The sequence below is a fragment of the Vombatus ursinus genome, unplaced genomic scaffold, assembly GCF_900497805.2.
Source record: "Vombatus ursinus unplaced genomic scaffold, bare-nosed wombat genome assembly UNPS02003292.1, whole genome shotgun sequence".
Taxonomy (NCBI): domain Eukaryota; kingdom Metazoa; phylum Chordata; class Mammalia; order Diprotodontia; family Vombatidae; genus Vombatus; species Vombatus ursinus.
The window spans coordinates 13,008,690-13,028,460 of NW_020943070.1; the positions used below are offsets into that span (position 1 = coordinate 13,008,690).

A 19,771-nucleotide genomic window follows, 5' to 3' on the forward strand; every position below is an offset into this window, starting at 1 on the left:
TGTATCTTCTGGAAAAGTGTCAAATAGATTCTTCTTAGTAAAGTGTTTACAAAATATCTGGACACTGTCTGTATAGGCATGGAGAGCCACACCTGTAACATTTGTTGAAGCATGGTGTAATGAATAGGGTGGATAGAGAGTTGGACTTTGGGAAGACCAGGCTTCAAATCCCACATCTTGTACTTACAGGGTGGCCATAGGTAAACCATTTAATATCTTTGAGCCTTAGTTTTCTCATCTATGAAATGGGGATAACAACACCTGTCGTACCAGCCTCCACAGGGTTGTTGGGAGGATCCAGTGAGAGTGTGTAGGTAAAAAGCACCTCGAATTTTAAAGCATGAATTTAAGTTGTTAGAAAAAAAATTCCTCTTTTCATGTTCAATGGCATTCAGATAGAAATGGTCCTGTAGCAATGAATGAATGAATGAATGCATGCATGGAAATAAAGTTAGTAAGCACTTACTTTGTACATATATCCCTGGGAATGCAAAAGCAAAAAGCAAGATAATACCTGTCTTCAAGGAGCTTATAGTCTAAAAGGGGGAGAGGATTGCTATAGTTAGGCATTTCACAGGGATGGTGAGTGGAGTTCTAGGATGAATGTCATGTACCTAGTAGTATTGTGGGAGTTTTCTGAGCCTGGGCTCCTGGAAAGCCCTAGAAGAATTTTATCCACCACAGCTGATGGGTTTTTATCAACACAACCCCATTGCTCTGTTTCTTTGGCCTCAAATGTTTCTTTATCTGGGGAGGGGAGGGACATGTTTTCCCCTGAACTCTTAGTATTTATATGCATCCCCTCTCCACAGTAGTATGGCTTTCCGTACTGTCCCCAGAGCAAGGGGTAGAAAGGGGGAGGGGAAGGGGTCCTAGCTAGCATGGTATGAATATGGGTCATGGATCTACACTAGGCTAATGATGGTGAATGCGTCCTCATCGGCAGCCCAGAAGTCCAGAGTAAAGGGAGCCCAGGGAGAGATCAGAGGTAGAGAGTCTAAATCATAGGAGCCGGGATGAGATGGAGAGTAGCAGGGAAGCTACTGTTAACTTTTTTATACTTAATGTTCTGCAGACTCTTGCACAGGTATATAAAATAGCTGCTTTTGTCATTGAATCAAAAGATTTGGATCTAAGCTCATCCTTTGTCTGCTGACTAGAAGCATCCTAGGTATAACTCCCAGATAGGATGACGCATGATTCTGATCACTTTAGCTGGGTCTCTCTATTTTGAAAGTCTTTGATTTCATACAGCTGTAAGCTTATGAGTGTTTGGTAAGGAACATCTCTGAAAAATGATGTTCTTCAGTTCTGGTGAATCATTGTTGTGTCCAGGCAATTGTGCACCTGAACAATTCAATCGATCTGATTAAACTGCTGTTCAATCAGATAATATTTTGGTTCCAGGACAGTTTATTGGTTGAGTTCTCCATATTTTAAAGTTTGCATTTGTGATATGGATTAGCCCTTATCAGTCTACAAATTGTGATCTACTGATGTAGAATTCTAGCCACCATTATGTTTTTCTGGGTATTTGTTAGCTATTATTGTTATTGGATGATTTCATGCTTTGTCCTTGTATCCCCAGTGCCTAGCATTTGAGAAACTTCATCATCATATAGCCCCTTCCAATTGCTCAAATAAATTTCCCTTTTAGGTTTTTCATTTTCTCTTGTGTTTGTATTTGAAAGTTTCTACTCAGCTCTGGTCTTTTCATCAGAAAAGCTTGAAAGTTCTATATTCTATTGAAGGTCTATATTATTCCCTGGAGGATACTATTCAGCCCTGCAGTAAGGTATTTTTAGTGATTAGCCTACGTATTTTATCTTTTGGAATATTATATTCCAAGATCTCTTATTTATAAAAGAAGATGCTCAATTTTGTTTGATTCTGATGATTGTTCCTTGGTACTTAAAATTTTTTGTTTTAGATGCTTGTGGTACTTTTTTCTTTGACCTGGAAAATCTGAATTTTGTCTATGATGTTCCTGTCACTTTTCCTTTTAGGGTTTCTTTCAGATGATTGGTGGAGTCTTTCTCTCTTTACTTTGGCCTCTAGTTTTAAGAGAGCTATGTCATTTTCATTTATGATTTCTTGAAATAGAGTGTCAAGGATTTAAAAAAATTTTTTTTGGGGGGGGGAATCCAATGATTTTTAAATTCTCTCTCAAATTCTCCAGTTCAGTTATTTTTTGATATCAGGCATCTTATATTTTCTTCTGTTTTTGCAATCTTTTCATTTTGTTCTAATACACGGGGTCCCAAAAGTGTTAGGACAACCTTATTAAGGCTTAAAACTACTCTACGACTTTTGGGGTATCTTGTATTTCTTATTGTCTCTTAAAGTCATTGAATTGCTTTATTCATTCTAATTTTCAGAGAGTACACAAATTGGGTTAGGATGTTTACTTTCTGTTCTAAGTTATTGAATCTATTTCTACTGCTTTCCTCTAGAACTTATATTTCTTTTTTATCTTATGCTTTGTTTTTTGAGGTATTTGTGTAGTCTTTGTGGAAAATTCATTTTTTCCTTTCATCTTTGCTTTCAGTTGCATTTTCTTCTAGGATGGATTTTTGGGTCTCTCCTGAGCTATAATGTTTTATAATGGTCATTGCCTTCTTCTGTTTACTCATATCTTCAGCTTTAGTTCCAGAATTGGGGCTTTGTATTAGGGCCACACTCCATTGTGCTTTAGGGTGGTGTGGTTGGTCCAGCTTGATCTCCATCTAGGTCACTTGTGTTCTCATGCGCACCCCATCTCCCAGTATATGTTTATTCTAAGACAACTGGTAGGTTTTAGGTGTCCCTGGGTTTTTGAGATTCAGAGCACTTGATATTCGGGGCCCTCTAATGGCATCTCAGGACAGTTCTATAAACCTGAGAGCTCCTGGGCCTGGGGAGCCTCGCTATGAATACTGCTGCACATGAATGTATTGCTTTTGCTCCCCATTGCTTTCATCATCCGTGCTATGGGTTTCTGACCAGCCTGGGGCTTTCTTATGAGAGATCTCTGCTGTAGCTGCCCTGGCCTATCTAGGATCATGCTGGGAACTTTCCACTTTGTTTGCCTATCCTTGCATTAGCTTTTCCTACAGATTCCCTTTCCTATTGCCTCAGGGTTTTTTTTCCCAATCTTTTCCCTCCTCAGATCTCAGTAGCTTATCAACTTCATCTCATTTCATCTAATCTAGACTTAGGAATAGAGTTATTTTTCATGATTATATTTTCTTAGCCAGTAATATATTGTTGTGCATCTTGGAACTGATGGTACCATTTGCTAAAAGCATTCAGAAATCCTCACCTGTGACTGGTGATACCTGTCAACAGTTTTCTCATGGTAATGTATTGGTGTATAACAAAAGCATTTCTATCTTTAGTCCATTTCACGTGCATTGGTGGTTTGACCACTTAGCTGTCAGTACCACCTGCATCTAAACATTTCTAGCAGGAGGAGTATTGGTATTTCTGATTTGTTCTGATTTACCACTTGTCTTCTTGTGACACCAGAATGTGAAGGAGTGCCTTCCGTGTCAAGGTAATCATCATGATAATTTTGTTTTGGACTGGCTTGGAAACTTATTCCACCCTATTTATTTCTTAGATTCATGGGAAGTTTGATCACATTAGTTAAAGATACTAACTCAGTCAGTGGTATTGCTAAAGCCTAATTGGCCAGAATTTCAGGATTTTTGCCAGGCCTTCACAACCACTATAATGGTCTCAGGGCACGTGATGACACTGCTGTATATCACCATGGCTTGTATTTCCCAAGTTTGGTCTCGGCCCCTCAACTCATGACATGGTTGGGTTTTGAGGGGACGGTTTTTGTTGTTTTTGTTATAACTTATTATTTACAAGGCACTTTGTTAGGCTTTGCAGAAGATGCTTGTGAGGGGCTTAAAGGCTATTTAAGCAGAAGAAATAAATTTTACAAAGTTAAATATTAATTCATTATGAGATAAAAAATGCACCGTGTTATTGTAAGAAAGAGAAGAATCAGCACTCTTTTCTGTTAGATAACTTTTAAATATTCCATGAAAGAATGTGTATGTCTATAATAGAATTTTTCAGAGATTGACAACCGTAAACTGTGTCACAGAATTTCATGGTTAAGTGAAATTTCAGAGATTATTTGATTAGGCAATATGGGATGGTGGAAAGAGTCTTGAATTTGGAGCCAGAGGACCTGGATTGAAATTCTAATTCTGCTACTTAATACCTTGAGCAAATTACTTAACATCTCTGGGCCTCAGTTTCCTCATATGTAAAATGAGGAGGAGTTGGACTAGATGGTTGCTAAGTACCCTTCCAGTTCTGTGATTCTCAGATCTGTTCCGATACACATACATGAAAGTGATTCCCTTTTGCAATATCCAATTTCCACTTGAAGCACTGCAGTGCTTGAAAACTCCCTACCCCTTGAGTTGGCTCATTCTATTTTTGGTTCCATATTTTCCCTTTCTGTTAGACTTTTCCAAAGCTGAGAGAAGGTTATTGAAGTCTCCTGTCACTATTGTGTTATGTCTTCTTGAAACTCAGATAACATTTCCTTTATGAATCTGGATGCTTAGACATTTGGATTATATAAGTTTATTACTGATATTGGTCTGTTGTCTGGTTACTTTTGGCATAATATAATTTCTTTGTTTATCCTTTTTATTTTTTGAATGTTTGTTTTTGCTATGTCAGATAGTATGATTGCAACGTCTGCTTTCTTGGATTCACTTGATGTCTGGTAAATTTTTTTTCCCATCCCCTCAGTATTATTTTGTGTATATATTTATTTTTTTTTAACTGTGTTTCTTGTAAGCAGAAGATTGTAGGGTTTTGTTTTCTTATCCAATCTGAAACTCTTCTTCATTTTATTGGATTATTTAATCCACTCACATTTAAAGTTATGAGTTAGGTTTATATTTTCCTTCATGTATGTCTCATTTTAGAGTTTGCTCAAGTTAAGATTTTTTCCCCCTCTTCTGCTGTAAACACAGTATTACGTTCCTTCAATTACTTTAATCCTTCTTTCGGGTGATTCTGTTCTCACTGGCTCTCTTCCTCTCCTCCCTGACCCCCTTTTCTCATTTGTCACCCCTTTCCCTTTCATCCATTCCAATTTTACACAGCTCTGATTGTTAGTATACTTTTCCTGAAACGCAGTTAAAATCTGTTTTCATATGGGGATATCCTGTTGATCCTAGTTCTTCCCACTGGGCCCAAGCTGAACAAATCTGTGTAAAATGTGAAAACAACAATATCTTTGTCTGAAAACATTCTGATTAGAAATATCAAATGAAGCAGAAAACAGGAGACATATGCTCACTTGAGGTATTTCCCACTGTTACAAAGTATGTTCAGAACAAAGTCCTTACGGAAGAATTCCTTCTAAATGTTGACATTTATTAAATGCTAGTGATTTCATGCTAATTACTTTGAAACCCAGAACTTGACATAGCCTCATGAATGAGATCCATAATCACTTAAAAGAGTTGGTATAATTATCAACAAAGGAAAAACCAAGTGGATAAAGAATGTCTATGAGCCAAACACACAACCTGTAAAGTGAATACCTAAGCACCAACATCTTGGAGAAACACTGCAGATGGACAATGAACTAGTCTCAGAAATGAATGGGAGAAGGTGATGAGGCTTGATTAGATTTAGAAAATTTCACTGTGCTTTTAATAACCTTAGTTTCTCCTTGAAACAGACTCAGCTTTTTTTTAATTTTATTTTTTAATTCCAAACTTAAACATTCAAAAGAGCATTTCCATACACACAGAAAAACAGAAATGGAGGGCTCTATGTAAAATCATGAATTACCATTTAACACTATTTGCTTTTTTTTTTGGCTAGGTAATGGGGTTAAGTGACTTGCCTAGAGTCACACAGCTAGTAAGTGTTATGTGTCTGAGGCCAGATTTGAACTCAGATCCTCCTGAATCCAGGGTCAGTGCTCTATCCTCTGTGCCACCTAGCTGTCCCAATACTACTTGCTTTTTAAAAAAGCATATAATAAATACTCAAATTAATTACAAATCACCTATCAAGGAAGATGCTATCTGCCTTCAGAGAAAGAACTGATAGATAGGTATATATAGTATGGTTCTATATGTATATATATATGTTTATGTTTATGTATATGTATACATATATGCATATATGTATACACACATATTTGTGTCTAATGGTAGCTATCTCGAGGGTGGGGTAGGGAAACAGGGAAAAATATAAAAAATGTACAACAGAAAATAAAAGAAAATTTAGAAGGAAGCATAGAAAACAGAGTAGCTTTGAAAACAATGTGTACTACTTGTTATACAGTTTTTTTTTAAGTAAACAGCATGCAATGTAATGTTATGGTTTTATAGTAAATCTTTTTATGTTATACTGTCTACATGGAAATGTTCTTTTTTGTCTATGTATTTAAGTTAAAAATGAATTTTTTTTAAGTGAGGCTATTGGGGTTAAGTGACTTGCCCAAGGTCACACAGCTAGTACGTGTCAAGTGTTTGGTCTGAGGCCAGATTTGAACTCAGGTCCTCCTGACTTCAGGGCCGGTGCTCTATCCACTGCGCCACCTAGCTGCCCACAAAATGAATTTTTTAAAAAGCACATAATAATTCCACACCTAACTTTCAAAACTGTCCTGCTTGTCAATGTTTTCTTTGATTCTCATCTGTGCCTTTTAAAAAATGTTTCTGTGGCCCTTTTTTCTTGGCATCACTATAGCTAACATCTTCCTACCCCTGAACCTCATTCTCCAATTAACAGAGAAAGAAAGGGGAAAAATCCTTTCAATAGATTCACATAGTAAAGCAAAATGAATCCTCTCAGTGGCTATGTCCAAAAGTATATGTCTTTACACCTATTGTCCACAATATATGACACATAGTAGATGCTTAATAAATGTTTATTGACTGACTGTGTTTACTGAATGACATCACCTCTCTAAAAGGATGTAAGACAGATCTTTTTGACGTTAATATGCCACTGGTGATTCCATGTAACTATGAAGAATGAAATTTCATAGAATTAAAACTGTGGGTGACCCAAAGGGTATTGGAGAGATGCATGGCAAATGTGAGTAGGTAGCAGTTTTTCCAAAGAAAGATATCCTCAGAAAAACAGGATAAAAGATATTTTCAAAGAAATGTATGACTCGCAAAAAATGGATTGATTACTAGGCAATGTCCTAGGTACCCCTAGTGCAACAGAAACCTTGATAATAACAAACAACCACAACAATAATAATAACTGACATTCATATAACCTCTTCCTTCACAACATCTCTATGAAGTTGTACAAACATTTTACCCCTATTTTAAAGATAAGAGAACTGGGACTCAAGGGGTGATTTGTCCATGGTAACACAATTAATACATAGATGAATAGAATTTAAACTTAGTTTTCCTGACTCCAAGTCAACACTATGCAACCCATGCTGACTCCATTTCAGCACAATCTTTGATAATTTTTCCAGAAAAATTATAAACTTACTCATCTCCTTCCATTGTCCCCATCACTCTGCAGCCTGGTTGGCCTCATTATTAGTTTGCTTATTTATTCCCTCCAATTTAGGCAGAGGTGGATTAGTGGAGAGACAGCAAAACATAGATTCAGAAGGCTCTTGGGTTTAAGTGCAATTTCTGAAACATATTGTACTGGCTGTGTGATCCCAGGCAAGTGACTTAACCTCTCAATGTCCCCAAATAATTGTCTAAAAAATATCTGCAATACAGATGTCTATATGCATTAGTAGAGGGTGTTTTTCTCACTGTTGAGTTCCTTTCAATGAAATCAGAGGTTGGAATCTTCCTCCTTTCCCTTTCTGCTAAATGGAAGTCCTCTCCTGTCTATTTTCATATGAAAAGATTAATTATTGTACTACCAGGGTAGTAATTTACTTGCATCTTCCCATTTAATTTCATTGACCCAGACACTAAGAGTGAGGAAGATAGAGCCTGTGGAAAGACTGGGATGATAACAAGAGCTTGGACAAACCTGTCAAGGTCCTGGTTCCCTGGGCTCTGTTTTGTAGAGAATAATTTAGTAGAAGAGGCTAATCAATCAATTAGCAAGCATTTATTAAATGCCTAAAATACTGATTGGTCTTATGAGCCACTGTTGGACACACTGTATCTTGACCCCAACAGAGTGATGTCATTTAGGTCCTCCCTGAGAACGGATGACAACCAACCTCTAGAGGCTAGGTGCTGGGGATTCGATGTATTCTCTTATTCTGGCTTTTTCAAAAGCTTCCCTTTCAGAAATAAACTAACAGGCCTGTTTTTGGTCCCCTCCAGATGGTGGATTAGAATGAACCTACCCAAGGGAGCCTTTTAGCAAAAAAGTTTAAGGAGAGCCCAAATAGGACCCAACACTGAGTTTTCTTGACACCTGACACATTGGAATTGAGTATTGAGAACTGACTAATTTCTTTCCATTCCAGGAGACAGAAGCAAAGCAGTCTCAGGAGTAGACTTCCTAAGTAACCCTGACTGGGGAAGTGACTGTAAGTCCTCATTTACAAACAAAGCGTTTTAGGTTGTCACACCCAATGAGAGGGTTAAGAGTCTGTAAAAATGTAGAAGTAAGTTGGGGACAGCACCCTCTGTTTGGGAAAATATATTTTAATAACCTTCCTTCATATTAGGACCAAAAATAGGTCTCGAAGGCCGTTAGTACAGCTACATACCTGGTACCATCTTGTGTGTTTAATACCAGCCTAATCATTAGAGAAGCCCTTAGAAACCTTGAAATCCTGGATTTCCGGGCAGAACATTGTTTATTTGGGATGCGTTGGAATATCATTGATTTCTTTTACTCCTTACCCACTTCCAGTTGCCTGCCCAAATTCTTAGTATTTATTTTTAAGTTTGCATAAATGGCCAGGATACAGTGTCCTCCTCACCATCTTAGTAAGTTTTTCAATCTATGAACCTTGTGAATCCAGTAGGAACCATATGTCCTGGACAGAGGTGAAAGGATGTTATGGAGAATGGTTATGAGAGCCAGTGTGGGACAATGGTGAGAGGCTGGGCCTTGAAGTCAAGAAGACCTGGGGTCAAGGCCTGTCTCTCACACATATTGGTTGACCCTGGACAAGTCACTTAATTTCTCAGTTACCTAGGAAACTCTCTAAGACTGGGTTTCTTAACTGTTTTTGTGGCACGGACCTCTTTGGCAGTCTGGGGAAGTCTGTGAATCTCTCCTAAGAATGCTTTAACATCCACAGAATACATAGGATTTCAAAGGAAACCAATTATATTGAAATATAGTTATTGGAATATTGATTTTAAAAAAGTTCACAGATCCCAGATTATGAAGAAGAGTTGCTGATGTGCATTGATGGATTCCCTCATCAAGAAAATCACCAGTGATATATAAAAAGAGAGGATGGTTATTAAGTCCTGGATTTTTGAGTGTAGTCCTTGTACCTACTGTGACAAAGGGATCCTTTGCTTAACTATTTTAATGGAGAAAGGAAATCTATCTTTGAAACTCTTGTTTTTCAATTTGGTGTCTCTGGGAATGGAGTAGGGGGAAGAAGGAGGGTTGAATTCAAGCTATCTTTTCCTTCCTAAAAGCCTTGCTTCATATTCTCATTTTTTTCCTTGCTTTTAGGGATTGACACCACCATCAGTTCCATTCAGATTATGGAAATTCAGCACAAAATCGACCACCGTTATTGCAGTAAAAGCCTCCCGTGTGGGTGGGTAAACTTTTACTTCTCATCCCATTTCCTAACTTCAGTTTGTCCAGTGCTATGACTTTTTCTTTCTTTCTTTTGTGATCGCTATTTCTTTCTTTCTTTCCTCATCTCTTTCTTCCTTTTCTTTCTTTCTCTTCCTTCCTTTCCTTCTCTCCTTATCTCTTTTTCTTTCTTCCTTCTTTCCTTCCTTTCTTTTCCTCCCTCTGTCCCTCCCTTTCTTCCTTCCTCCACCCCTTCCATCCTTCTTTCTTTCCTTCTATCTTCCTTCCTTCTTTCTTTCTTTCCTTCCATCATCCTTCCTTTCTTTTTTCTTTTTCTTCCTTCCTTTCCTTCACTCTTTCTTTCTTCTTTCCTTTCTTTTCTTCTTCCTCTCTCCCTCTCTTCCTTCCTTCCTTCCTTCCTTCCTTCCTTCCTTCCTTCCTTCCTTCCTTCTTTCCTTCATTTCCTCTTTCCTTCCTTCCCTACTTTCTTTTTTAATTTTGCAAAGTTGCTGATGACTTTTGCAAAAGAGAGAGGCAGAGGTGCTTATTAAAATCAGTCTGTGCTTATATTCCTTTTTAATTACAAACCCATTTCCTAGAATGTAATGATGGGCAGCAGATAAGAAATTCTCAAAAAACCATGGCCCTAGCTACCCCAACACTCCCTTTCCTTCTACCCCAACCCCCGAGTTTAACAAGAAGTTCAAGTGTTGCAGCCCAGAGGCGTTTCTGAAAGGCCTGTTGTTTTCTTTGACCATCTGAATGCAAACAAGAAAGCACTGAGAATAAAATGTGGTCTCTGCCCAGCAGGTTTACTAATTAATTTTACAGACAGCAAAGACATTGTTAGTGATGGCTGAGAGTTATGAGGGGGCTACCATTGGAATATTTTAATAACAAGGGAGATCATTATTTTAATAGCTGAAATAGCTTATTTTAGCTTTTCTGTTGGGAGGAAAAAATCTAGCAGCTGCAAAAATTTTTTTTTTATCAGCAAAATCTTTCTCTGCAATTTACACCATATTACCCATATCCCAATGATGATATAGGTAGTAGCTGCATCAGGAAATTGAAGGCACAAAGTAACAGACATAGGGGAAGGAAAGTGCATTTTTCAATTGCTTTTAAAATTATTATTTATATATAATCTGATTTTTTTTTCTCAGCTTGCTACCACTTTTTTTCTCTTTACCTTTTCCCCTGATGGTTCAGCTCTTTCTCTATTGATGAGGCAGTGAGGTCCTATATTTACTTGAACCCTTCTCTATTTATCTTGTTTCTAATTATTTTACTCAGTATACTCAATAGAAATGTGCTATCTGGCTATATAGAGAGTATGCATTGACCATGATGTATTTTTGGCTAAAATGTTCTCCTTTTTATTACAATGTAAGCTTTTGAGAATGGTTCTTCTTGGCAGGTGAAATTCTTTAATTTAATGTAAAAACTTTCAAACTCACAGAATTGAAGTTTACTTTCCAATTTAAGGAATTTTCAGGCCAGATTTCCATATGTCTTTGCCAAACTTTCTTTCTTTCTTTCTTTCTTTCTTTCTTTCTTTCTTTCTTTCTTTCTTTCTTTCTTTCTTTCTTTCTTTCTTTCTTTCTTTCTTTCTTTCTTTCTTTCTTTCTTTCTTTCTTCCTTCCTTCCTTTCTCTCTCTCTCTCTCTCTCTCTCTCTTTCTCTGTCTCTGTCTCTCCCCCCCCAATTGGTTTCCATGTGTTTGGATACTCCCCTCCTAAATACATTCTCTAAACAGTTACCAAGCTGGTATTCCTTGAAGGCCCTATCACTTGACTCAAGAAGTTTCATGGCTTCCTATGACTTCTAGAATAAAATGCAAATTCCTCTGTCTGTCTTTTAAAACCATTCACAATCTGATTCCAGTCTATCTTTCTAAGCTGATGTCATTTTATTCTTGTCATCATGCATGTGCCATTTCAAGTGAAATTCCCTATTTTCTATTTATCACATGGACCATTTCCTCTCCCTATTCTCTCCTCACGCACAGGCCACCCCATGCCTGCAATGCCATCCCTCTTCATGTAGAATCCCCAGCTTCCTTTAAAACACAGCTCAGATACAACTTCCTCCAGGAGGCCTTTCTTGGTCTCCCTGGTTGTAACAATAAACCCTTGAAATGACTTGTATGCAGTTTCCTCATATTTGTATATAAATGTGTTTACATGTTATTTTCCCTTAGCAGAATTTAACCTTCTTGAGGGCAGGGATTGTTTCATTTTTGTTTTTGCATGTCCAGCACCTAGTTCAGTACCTACCATGTAGTAGGTGCTAAATCAGAGCTTGTTGATTTTATTGAGATGAACCAGGTTTTCTGTCACCCTGGGAAACTGATGATGATTTTCAAGAGACTATCAAAATGTACAAAAAAATACCCTCTAGACACTATGAAGTTTAACTAGGGTTACTCTAATCTATTAATAACTATATATTAATAAACTATATATAATTATATAAATAACATGTGCAATATAATAATTACATAAATGTGATCATTTTATATATCAAGTATTTGCAAAATTATTAATATGGATGTTATTAAATGATTAAAGATTAATCATTAACATAGATATTTCTAAGGCTGTAAATCACAGAGAAGGTAATGATCTGCATTGGTAAAGTTATTCACCAAGAGTTCTCCATAGAATAAAATTAAGGGGTGAGAGGAATATACTAGGAGAAGGAGAAAGGGAGAGGTAGAACGGGGTAAATTATCCCACAAAAAAACAAAACAAAACAAAACAGAAAAAAAGGGCTTACAGTGGAGGACAAACAGGGGAAGGTGGGAGGGAATGAGTGAATCTTATTCTCATAGGATTTGACTTCAGGAGGGAATAACATACACACTCATTGGGTATGGAAATCTGTCTTACCCTACAGGAAAATAGGGGGGGAAGGGGACAAGAGAATAGGGGAATGATAGGAGGGCAGATTGGGAAAGGGGGTAATCAGAAGCAAATACTTCTGAGGAGGGACAGGGTCAAAAGAAAGAATAGAATAAATGGGTGGGCGGGATAGGATTAACAGAAATAGAGTTAGTTTTTCACAGCATGTCCACCATGGAAGTGTTTTGCATAACTGCACATATATAACCTATATTTAGTTGCTTGCCTTATCAATGAGGGTGGGTGGGGAGAAAATTTGGGAGGGAGGAAGGGAGAAAATTTGGAACCCAAAGTTTTAAAAACACATGTTTAAAAAAAATGTTTTCACATGCCACTGGGAAATAAGAAATACAGGAAATGGGGTACAGAAATCCATCCTGCCCTACAGGAAAATTGAAAGGGAAAGGGATAAGAGAAGGGTGGGAGAGATAGAAGGGAAGGCAGACTAGGGGAAGGGGTATTTAGAATGCATGCCATCTTGGGGTGGGGGGAGGGGTGAGATGGGGTGAAAATTTAGAACTCAAAATCTTGGGGAAGTAAATGTTGAAAACAAAAAAATGAATTAAAATTACCATAAAAAAGAGTTCTCCATACCAATGAAATTATAGGTCCCACATTCTTTTGTATGTATATCTATGCATATATATGTTTGCATATGCATATATGTTTGCATATATATATGCCACATGGCAAGTGGGCCCTAACCCCAAAATGTAGGCTATTTTGTCCTGGAAGAGGGAATTACTATGAGAGTTGCCATGTTAAATGATGACACAAATTGGCAAAGTGTAGAATTAGAAGTAACTGCACCAGAAATTGCAAACACCAAAGCAAAAGGAAAAGTAGGAAGGGTGAGCTAAGTTAATGGATCCCTAGGTACAGGGGAAATGCCACTGGTCTAAGGTAGAACAAGGGGAAAATCTCAGAGCTAGAAAACAGTACTTGGCTTGCCAACTCTCCTAGGTATCTTGGGCATCTTCTGAAATTTGCCTCAATGCCTCTGACATTTGGCCACATGGATTTTTCTCCAAGATGTAGCGTGGGTGGGAGTAGAGGAATAATTTAATTTGTGATGTCCCACAGTCTTGGAAATAGGTTAGACCGATAAGGCTAAAGAGGGCCAATAAAAGACAAGATACTATTTGAGACTTTACCCTTTGCCAAAAGTTTTCCACTTGTTCTCTTGAAAAATTTCATCTACTTTTGTGATATCCAGGGAGACAATGTAGTTTCCTTTAGAGAAATGTATTCATTGGCCAACACCGTGAAACTGAACCTGTTCCACAAAGCAAATGTTACCTGTACTAGTCAAAGGAAATAGCATAAAAGAAGGGAGGGATGAGGGCCCTTCCCAAACATATTAGCAAGCAACTCCATTTTTCTATTTTTTCCAATACTGAGCCATGGGTATGCTAATCTCAGTGGAAACAGATTCTGGAAGTATCTGGGAAGTATATCCTGTTACTGTTTCTCAGCAGGAGGAGGGTGTGAATTTATGGTGTGAGAACTGGCATCTATGATTTCTAGCCCTTCTTTCCTGTGGGGTTGTTCACTTAAAGGCTTGACTTCATTTCTCTGGGAGAATCTCTAAGTCCTTGGGAGATAATGAAATGATTTCCTGTTATTTGGCCTGAAATTTGATTTTCCATTATCTTTACTCTGAGTTATAATGCACCACTCACTCTGCTGATATACATTGTGTTGGGACTAAAGGAAATCATTTTGTAAACACCCAGCAGGCATGTTTCTGGGATATATAACAATGGATGATATTAAATAGTGGGACTCAGTCCAGCATTTTAAAAATTAGCACATAATTAGTCATAAAGAATCTTTGGAAACTATCCCTGCATGTTCTGATGTATTTTTGGTTTTGTTTTCTACTTTTCCATACTCAGGTCTGGAAATTACAACTACGATATTCCTGTTAACAAGCACACACCTACCAATGTAAAGTTTTCATTGGAAATCAAGTAAGTTTCAATAGGCATATGACATGGACAATGACTTCCATTTTTATCATCAGAAAACAGGGATAACGAGAGGCAGCTTAGCAAACTAGAGAGAAAAATCTATCTTAGAGGCAGCCGTACAAGATGCAAATTCCTCTTTGTGTGGACTAGCTGGGTGACCTTTGGGGAAGTCCCTTAACCTCTCAGTAAGCCAGTCAACCCTCTCATACTAGAATGAATGAATGAAGGAAGGAAGGATGGATGATTATTCATTTGATTACAATTTTAAAACTTGAAAATGGGATTGTGGGGAGCAGGCAAGGTGGGGAGGGAGAAACTTCGTACGTGTCATGGGGTAGAAAGTTCATTGGCTCTGCTCCTAATCCTCAGAGGTCTCTTCTCTGAGGCCTGCCTTTCCCTGAGAAGCAGGGTCACAGCCCCAGGTTCCATATTCTTTTCTCCCTGACTGCAACTTAACCCTGCAGTTGGCCTCCCTGTTCCACTGGACACTGCCGTGGACTGCGAGATGTCATTGCCATTGAGGGAGAAAGGAGGGAACCATTTCTTCCCCTTTCTGTCCTCTCCAAAAAGTACAAAGGAAGAGGTGAAGAGCAAACCCAGGGCAGACTTTAGAGCCGGGCTAGCCTCCTTGTTATCTAGGCCATGGAAGGCATAACTGATATTCTCAGCCAATCATTAGCAATTCTCCATGTTCACCAATTATCTTAATCCAATGGCAACCACCCTATAATTTCATCAAAGTGATTGAGGAATTATTCACACTTTGCTGTTGGGTTGTTTTTTTGTTGTTGTTGTTCAGTATTTTAGCTGTGTCCACTCTTCATAAACCCATTTTGGGTTTTCTTCGCAAAGATACTTGAGTGGTTTGTCATTTCCTTCTCCAGCTTATTTTACACATGAGGAACTGAGGCAAACAGGGTTAAGTGACTTGCCCAGGGTCACACAGCTAGTAAGTGTCTGAGGTCAGATTTGAACTCAATTCTTTCTGACACCAGGCCCAGTGTTCTATCGACTGCACTACCTAACTGCCCTGAGTTCAAACCTGGCCTTATACACTAGAAGTATGATTCTGGACAAGTCACTTAACCATGATTGCCTCAGTTACCTCATCTACGAAATAAGCAGGAGAAGGAAATGGCAAATCACTACAGTGTCTTTGCCAAGAAAACCCCAAAATGGGGTCATAAAGAATCAGACGTCACCAGAACAACAACTTTGATTATTAGTGAGGTTTAGCATTTTCGGCGATCGTTGACGATTTGTATCTCTTCTTTTGAAACCACTCTATATCCTTTGACCACTAACTCATTGCTTCTCTCATTATTTCCCAAATGCTAATTGTTACTCACCCTGGTTTTTATCTCCAAGCTAAATTAGAATGCTTCTTTATGAATCATCCTGAAATCCTATCTTGGGGTCAGACTCTCTTTCTTTGGGACTGCAGAGCAGCCTGATATCAAAAGCCTTACTTTGTTCTCTGTCTTGAAAGAATCACCTAAACCTCTGTTGTATACTGTCTATTTATCTTGCTTGGGTTTTTAGTATTCTAATTAAAGGGAAATCTGTCCATTTCCTTGGGTTCCTTTTCTCTCCTTTCCTCTTATGTCTTCCCCTCCCCACCAACCAACAGTAAGAACCAACAGAGAAAGATTTGAGTTACACAGGGTATTCCAGTATCAGCAGGGGAAACCACCATCACTCTGTTTTCTAGCATAGAAACTCCCCTGCCAAGTTTACCATGTTGGGAAAGGACCTGAAACAAGTCCTTGCTGCTTAACATTTTAGCTTCTTCAGCTGGTTTCTGCATAAATTGAAATTTTACCATATGCTCCTGAAGCTCTCTGAATTCAGGGTTGTATATTCCTAAGCGCTGTTTTTTTGACACAGGTAGGAGACACTATCAGACTTTGTCTAGACACTCTTCCCCTTCTCTCTAAATGGAGCACACGGGATATAGGGCATGAGGAACCTTAGAGATGATAGCAGCTAACCCCTTCCTTTTACATATGGGGAAAATAAAGCTCAAAGAATGGAGTGGAATGAGTTGCCCAAGGTGAAACATCTAAGCCAGTAGCAGAGTCAGGATTTGAACTCGCGTTTTCTGGCTCTAAATCAGTCATTCTACAACACCAGGCTGCCCACGCCATTCCTATTGCTTTGGCTGCTGGAGGGCTTAATTTCCAGTTTGTGAATTGTCCTGTGATTCCCTTCCTTTCTGTGAATACCGACCTTTGATCCATTTTATTGCTTACTAATTCCATAGGAGCTAGAAGATTTCAAATGAAAAAGAGAGGGAGAGGAGCTCAAATCATAGTAGTTAATTAATAGCTTTGAGAAGGTTTGGTGGAGGAACTTAAAATGATCAAAATGAAGGTTTAGGATGTTTCTATTTATTAACAATAATAAAGATAATATAAATAAATAAAAATAATAAAAAGCAGCATTTATATAGCATTTTAAGTTCTGCAAAACACTTAACAACTATTTTATACTTGCAATAACCTTGGGAGGTAGATGCTATTATTATCTATTTTATAGATGAGAAAATTGAGGCAGACAGAGGCTAAGTGACTTGTCCAGGGTCACAATGTTAGTATCTGAGGCTGGATTTGGAACCCAGTCTTCTTCTAAGTCCAGCTTTCTATCCATTAATCCTTTCTTAATTTGGATGAATAATGGAGGCTTGACTTTATGTATATGTTGGTAGGAATGGCAGCAAACTGGGTCTTGTCTCTCTTTGTTGTTGAGTCATTTCAGTCACGTCTGACTCTTCATGACACCATTTGGGGTTTTCTTGGCAAAGATACTGGAGGGGTTTGCCATTTCCTTCTCCAGCTCATTTTACAGATGAGGAAACTGAGGCAAACTGAGTTAAGTGACTTGCCCAGGGTCACATAGCTAATAAGTTTCTGAGGCTGGATTTGATCTCAAGTCATCCTGACTCTATCTACTACACCACTTAACTGCCCCTGTTACTCTGACCTATCCCTATTTACTTCCTTTTCATTGGGATGAGTAGGAGGTAGATATTAGTGAGATGTGGTGGAAAGAACACTGTACGCCAAATCTAAGACCCAGGTTTTTTTTAATAAACTATTTTTTATTTAGTATTTTATTTTATTTTTCCCCAGTCACAGTGCTTACACTTTGTTCCTCTCCTATTAACTCCACTTTCAGTGGACACCTTAGACAGAAGCCGTACATAAGCTCTGAGAATTTTCCCCTGTGCTCCAAGGTGGGGGTAATGAGCCAGAGAGTGTGAAACAGAAAGTCCGATCTCCTCTCCTTGGGGACTAACTCCCTAAGGAGTAACATGTAAAACATGTAAAAACATGTAAAAACAATTTTTAACATTCATTTTTAAAACTTTGAGTTCCAAATTCTCTCCCCTCCTCCCTCTCCCTGCCATCGAGAAGGCAAGCAATTCGATATAGGTTATACATATGTAGTAAGACCCAGATTTGAGTCCTGCTGTGACATTAATTAGCCAAATGACCTTGGGAAAGTGAACTGTTGTCTCTGAACCTTAGCCACCTCCTCTATAAAACAGAGATAAAAACACCTTACATTACCTATGTCACAGGGTTCTCATGAAGAAAGTGATATAGAAAACACCGTTATAAATGTGAGTCATTATATTCTTTTTCTCCAGGGTGGGGATCTCAACTTTGTATCTCCATCAGTGTCTGGCATAATGAATCAAAAAGCAAGTAATTATTAAATGCCTGCTATGCGTCAAGCAGCTTGCTAGGTGTTGATACAAAAGTGAGACAATTCGTGCTCTCATGAAGCTTACAGTCTACTAAATGTACATACTACACATAATAGGTGCTTGATAAAATGCTCATCAGGGGAGCAGCTAGGTGGCGCAGTGGATAGAGCACTAGACCTGGAGTCAGGAGAACCTGAGTTCAAATCCAGCCTCAGACACTTGACACTTACTAGCTGTGTGACCCTTGGCAACTCACTTAACCCCATTGCTTAGCCAAAAAAAATAAAAAAAATAAAAAAAATACTCATCAGTTTGAATTGTTGAATTGAATAATAGTATGGCTACAGAATTGGTGATTATACCTATTGGTGTATATGTCCTCAGAGTGAGAATACTGCACCTATCTAGGGTCACACAGCTAGTAAATGTTTGAGGCTAGATTTGAACTCAGGTCTGTGGTGAAGTGGATAAGGTGCTGGGCCTGGAGTCAAGAAGACCTGAATTCAAATCTGGCCTCAGACACTAGCTGGGTGACCTTAGGCAAGTCATTTAAACCCTATTTGCCTCAGTTTCCTCATCTGTAAAATGAACTATAAAAGGAAACGGCAAACCACTCCAGGATCTTTGCCAAGAAAACCCCAAATGGGGTCATAAAGAGTCAGAGGTCACTGAAATGACTGAGCAACTTCCTGACTAGCCCTCTACCCATTTATCCTCCCTTGCAGAGGGGAATAACAGGTAAAATTCTGGACTGATGAATTTCGTACCCCCCTTCCCCAATTCCAACTGTTAATTAGTTATATTATTATAATTAACAAACTGTTATCATTTAAAATGTCTTTTAAATTATAATTATTCTAATATAGTGCTTTTGAGGGGTTAGAGAATGTCCTCACTGCATTCTAGCATTTCTCCCCCACCCCAACCCTATACACCTGTGCTAGGAATTTCACACATTACAAAGAGAATGTAGAGTGTAATGTGGGGTCAGAAGACTTTGGTTTGACTTTGGCTTTAGACACTACCTATGTGACCCTCAACAAATCACCTCACCCCTTGAAACTTTAGATTCCTCATCTGTGTGAACCCTGTGACAAAGGGGTGATGGTGGTGGCACAGGGTGAGCCAGGCTCAGTTCTTAGGAAGTTAGTCCCCAAGGAGAGGAGATCGGGCTTTCTGTTTCACACTCTCTGGCTCATTACCCCCACCTTGGAGCACAAGGGAAAATTCTCAGAGCTTACGTACAGCTTCTGTCTAAGGTGTCCACTACAAGTGGAGTTAATAGGAGAGGAACAAAGTGTAAGCACTGCTAATCTGAGTCTAGGCTGCGTGAAGAAAGAAGGTACAAAAGAGTGATTTCAGACCTCTTAAGTTAGAGATTGCTGGGGTTGATCCCATTCCCTTTCTTTATCTACCCTCTTTTTATTTGAAAAGAGGGGGTCATAGAAAGGGAAGAAAAATTGCAAGAGGGTAAAATAAAACACAATTAAC

The 19,771-nt window shown here is 38.4% G+C and overlaps 1 protein-coding gene across 1 annotated transcript in view; it reads left to right on the top strand.

The window, feature by feature from the left end:
• MYRFL (myelin regulatory factor like) overlaps nt 1–19,771 on the top strand; it is a 147,324-nt gene that overhangs the window by 112,250 nt on the left and 15,303 nt on the right. The window contains 3 exon segments of the mRNA XM_027872047.1: nt 8,447–8,509; nt 9,622–9,709; nt 14,494–14,568. Coding sequence (XP_027727848.1) covers nt 8,447–8,509; nt 9,622–9,709; nt 14,494–14,568 — 226 coding nt within the window.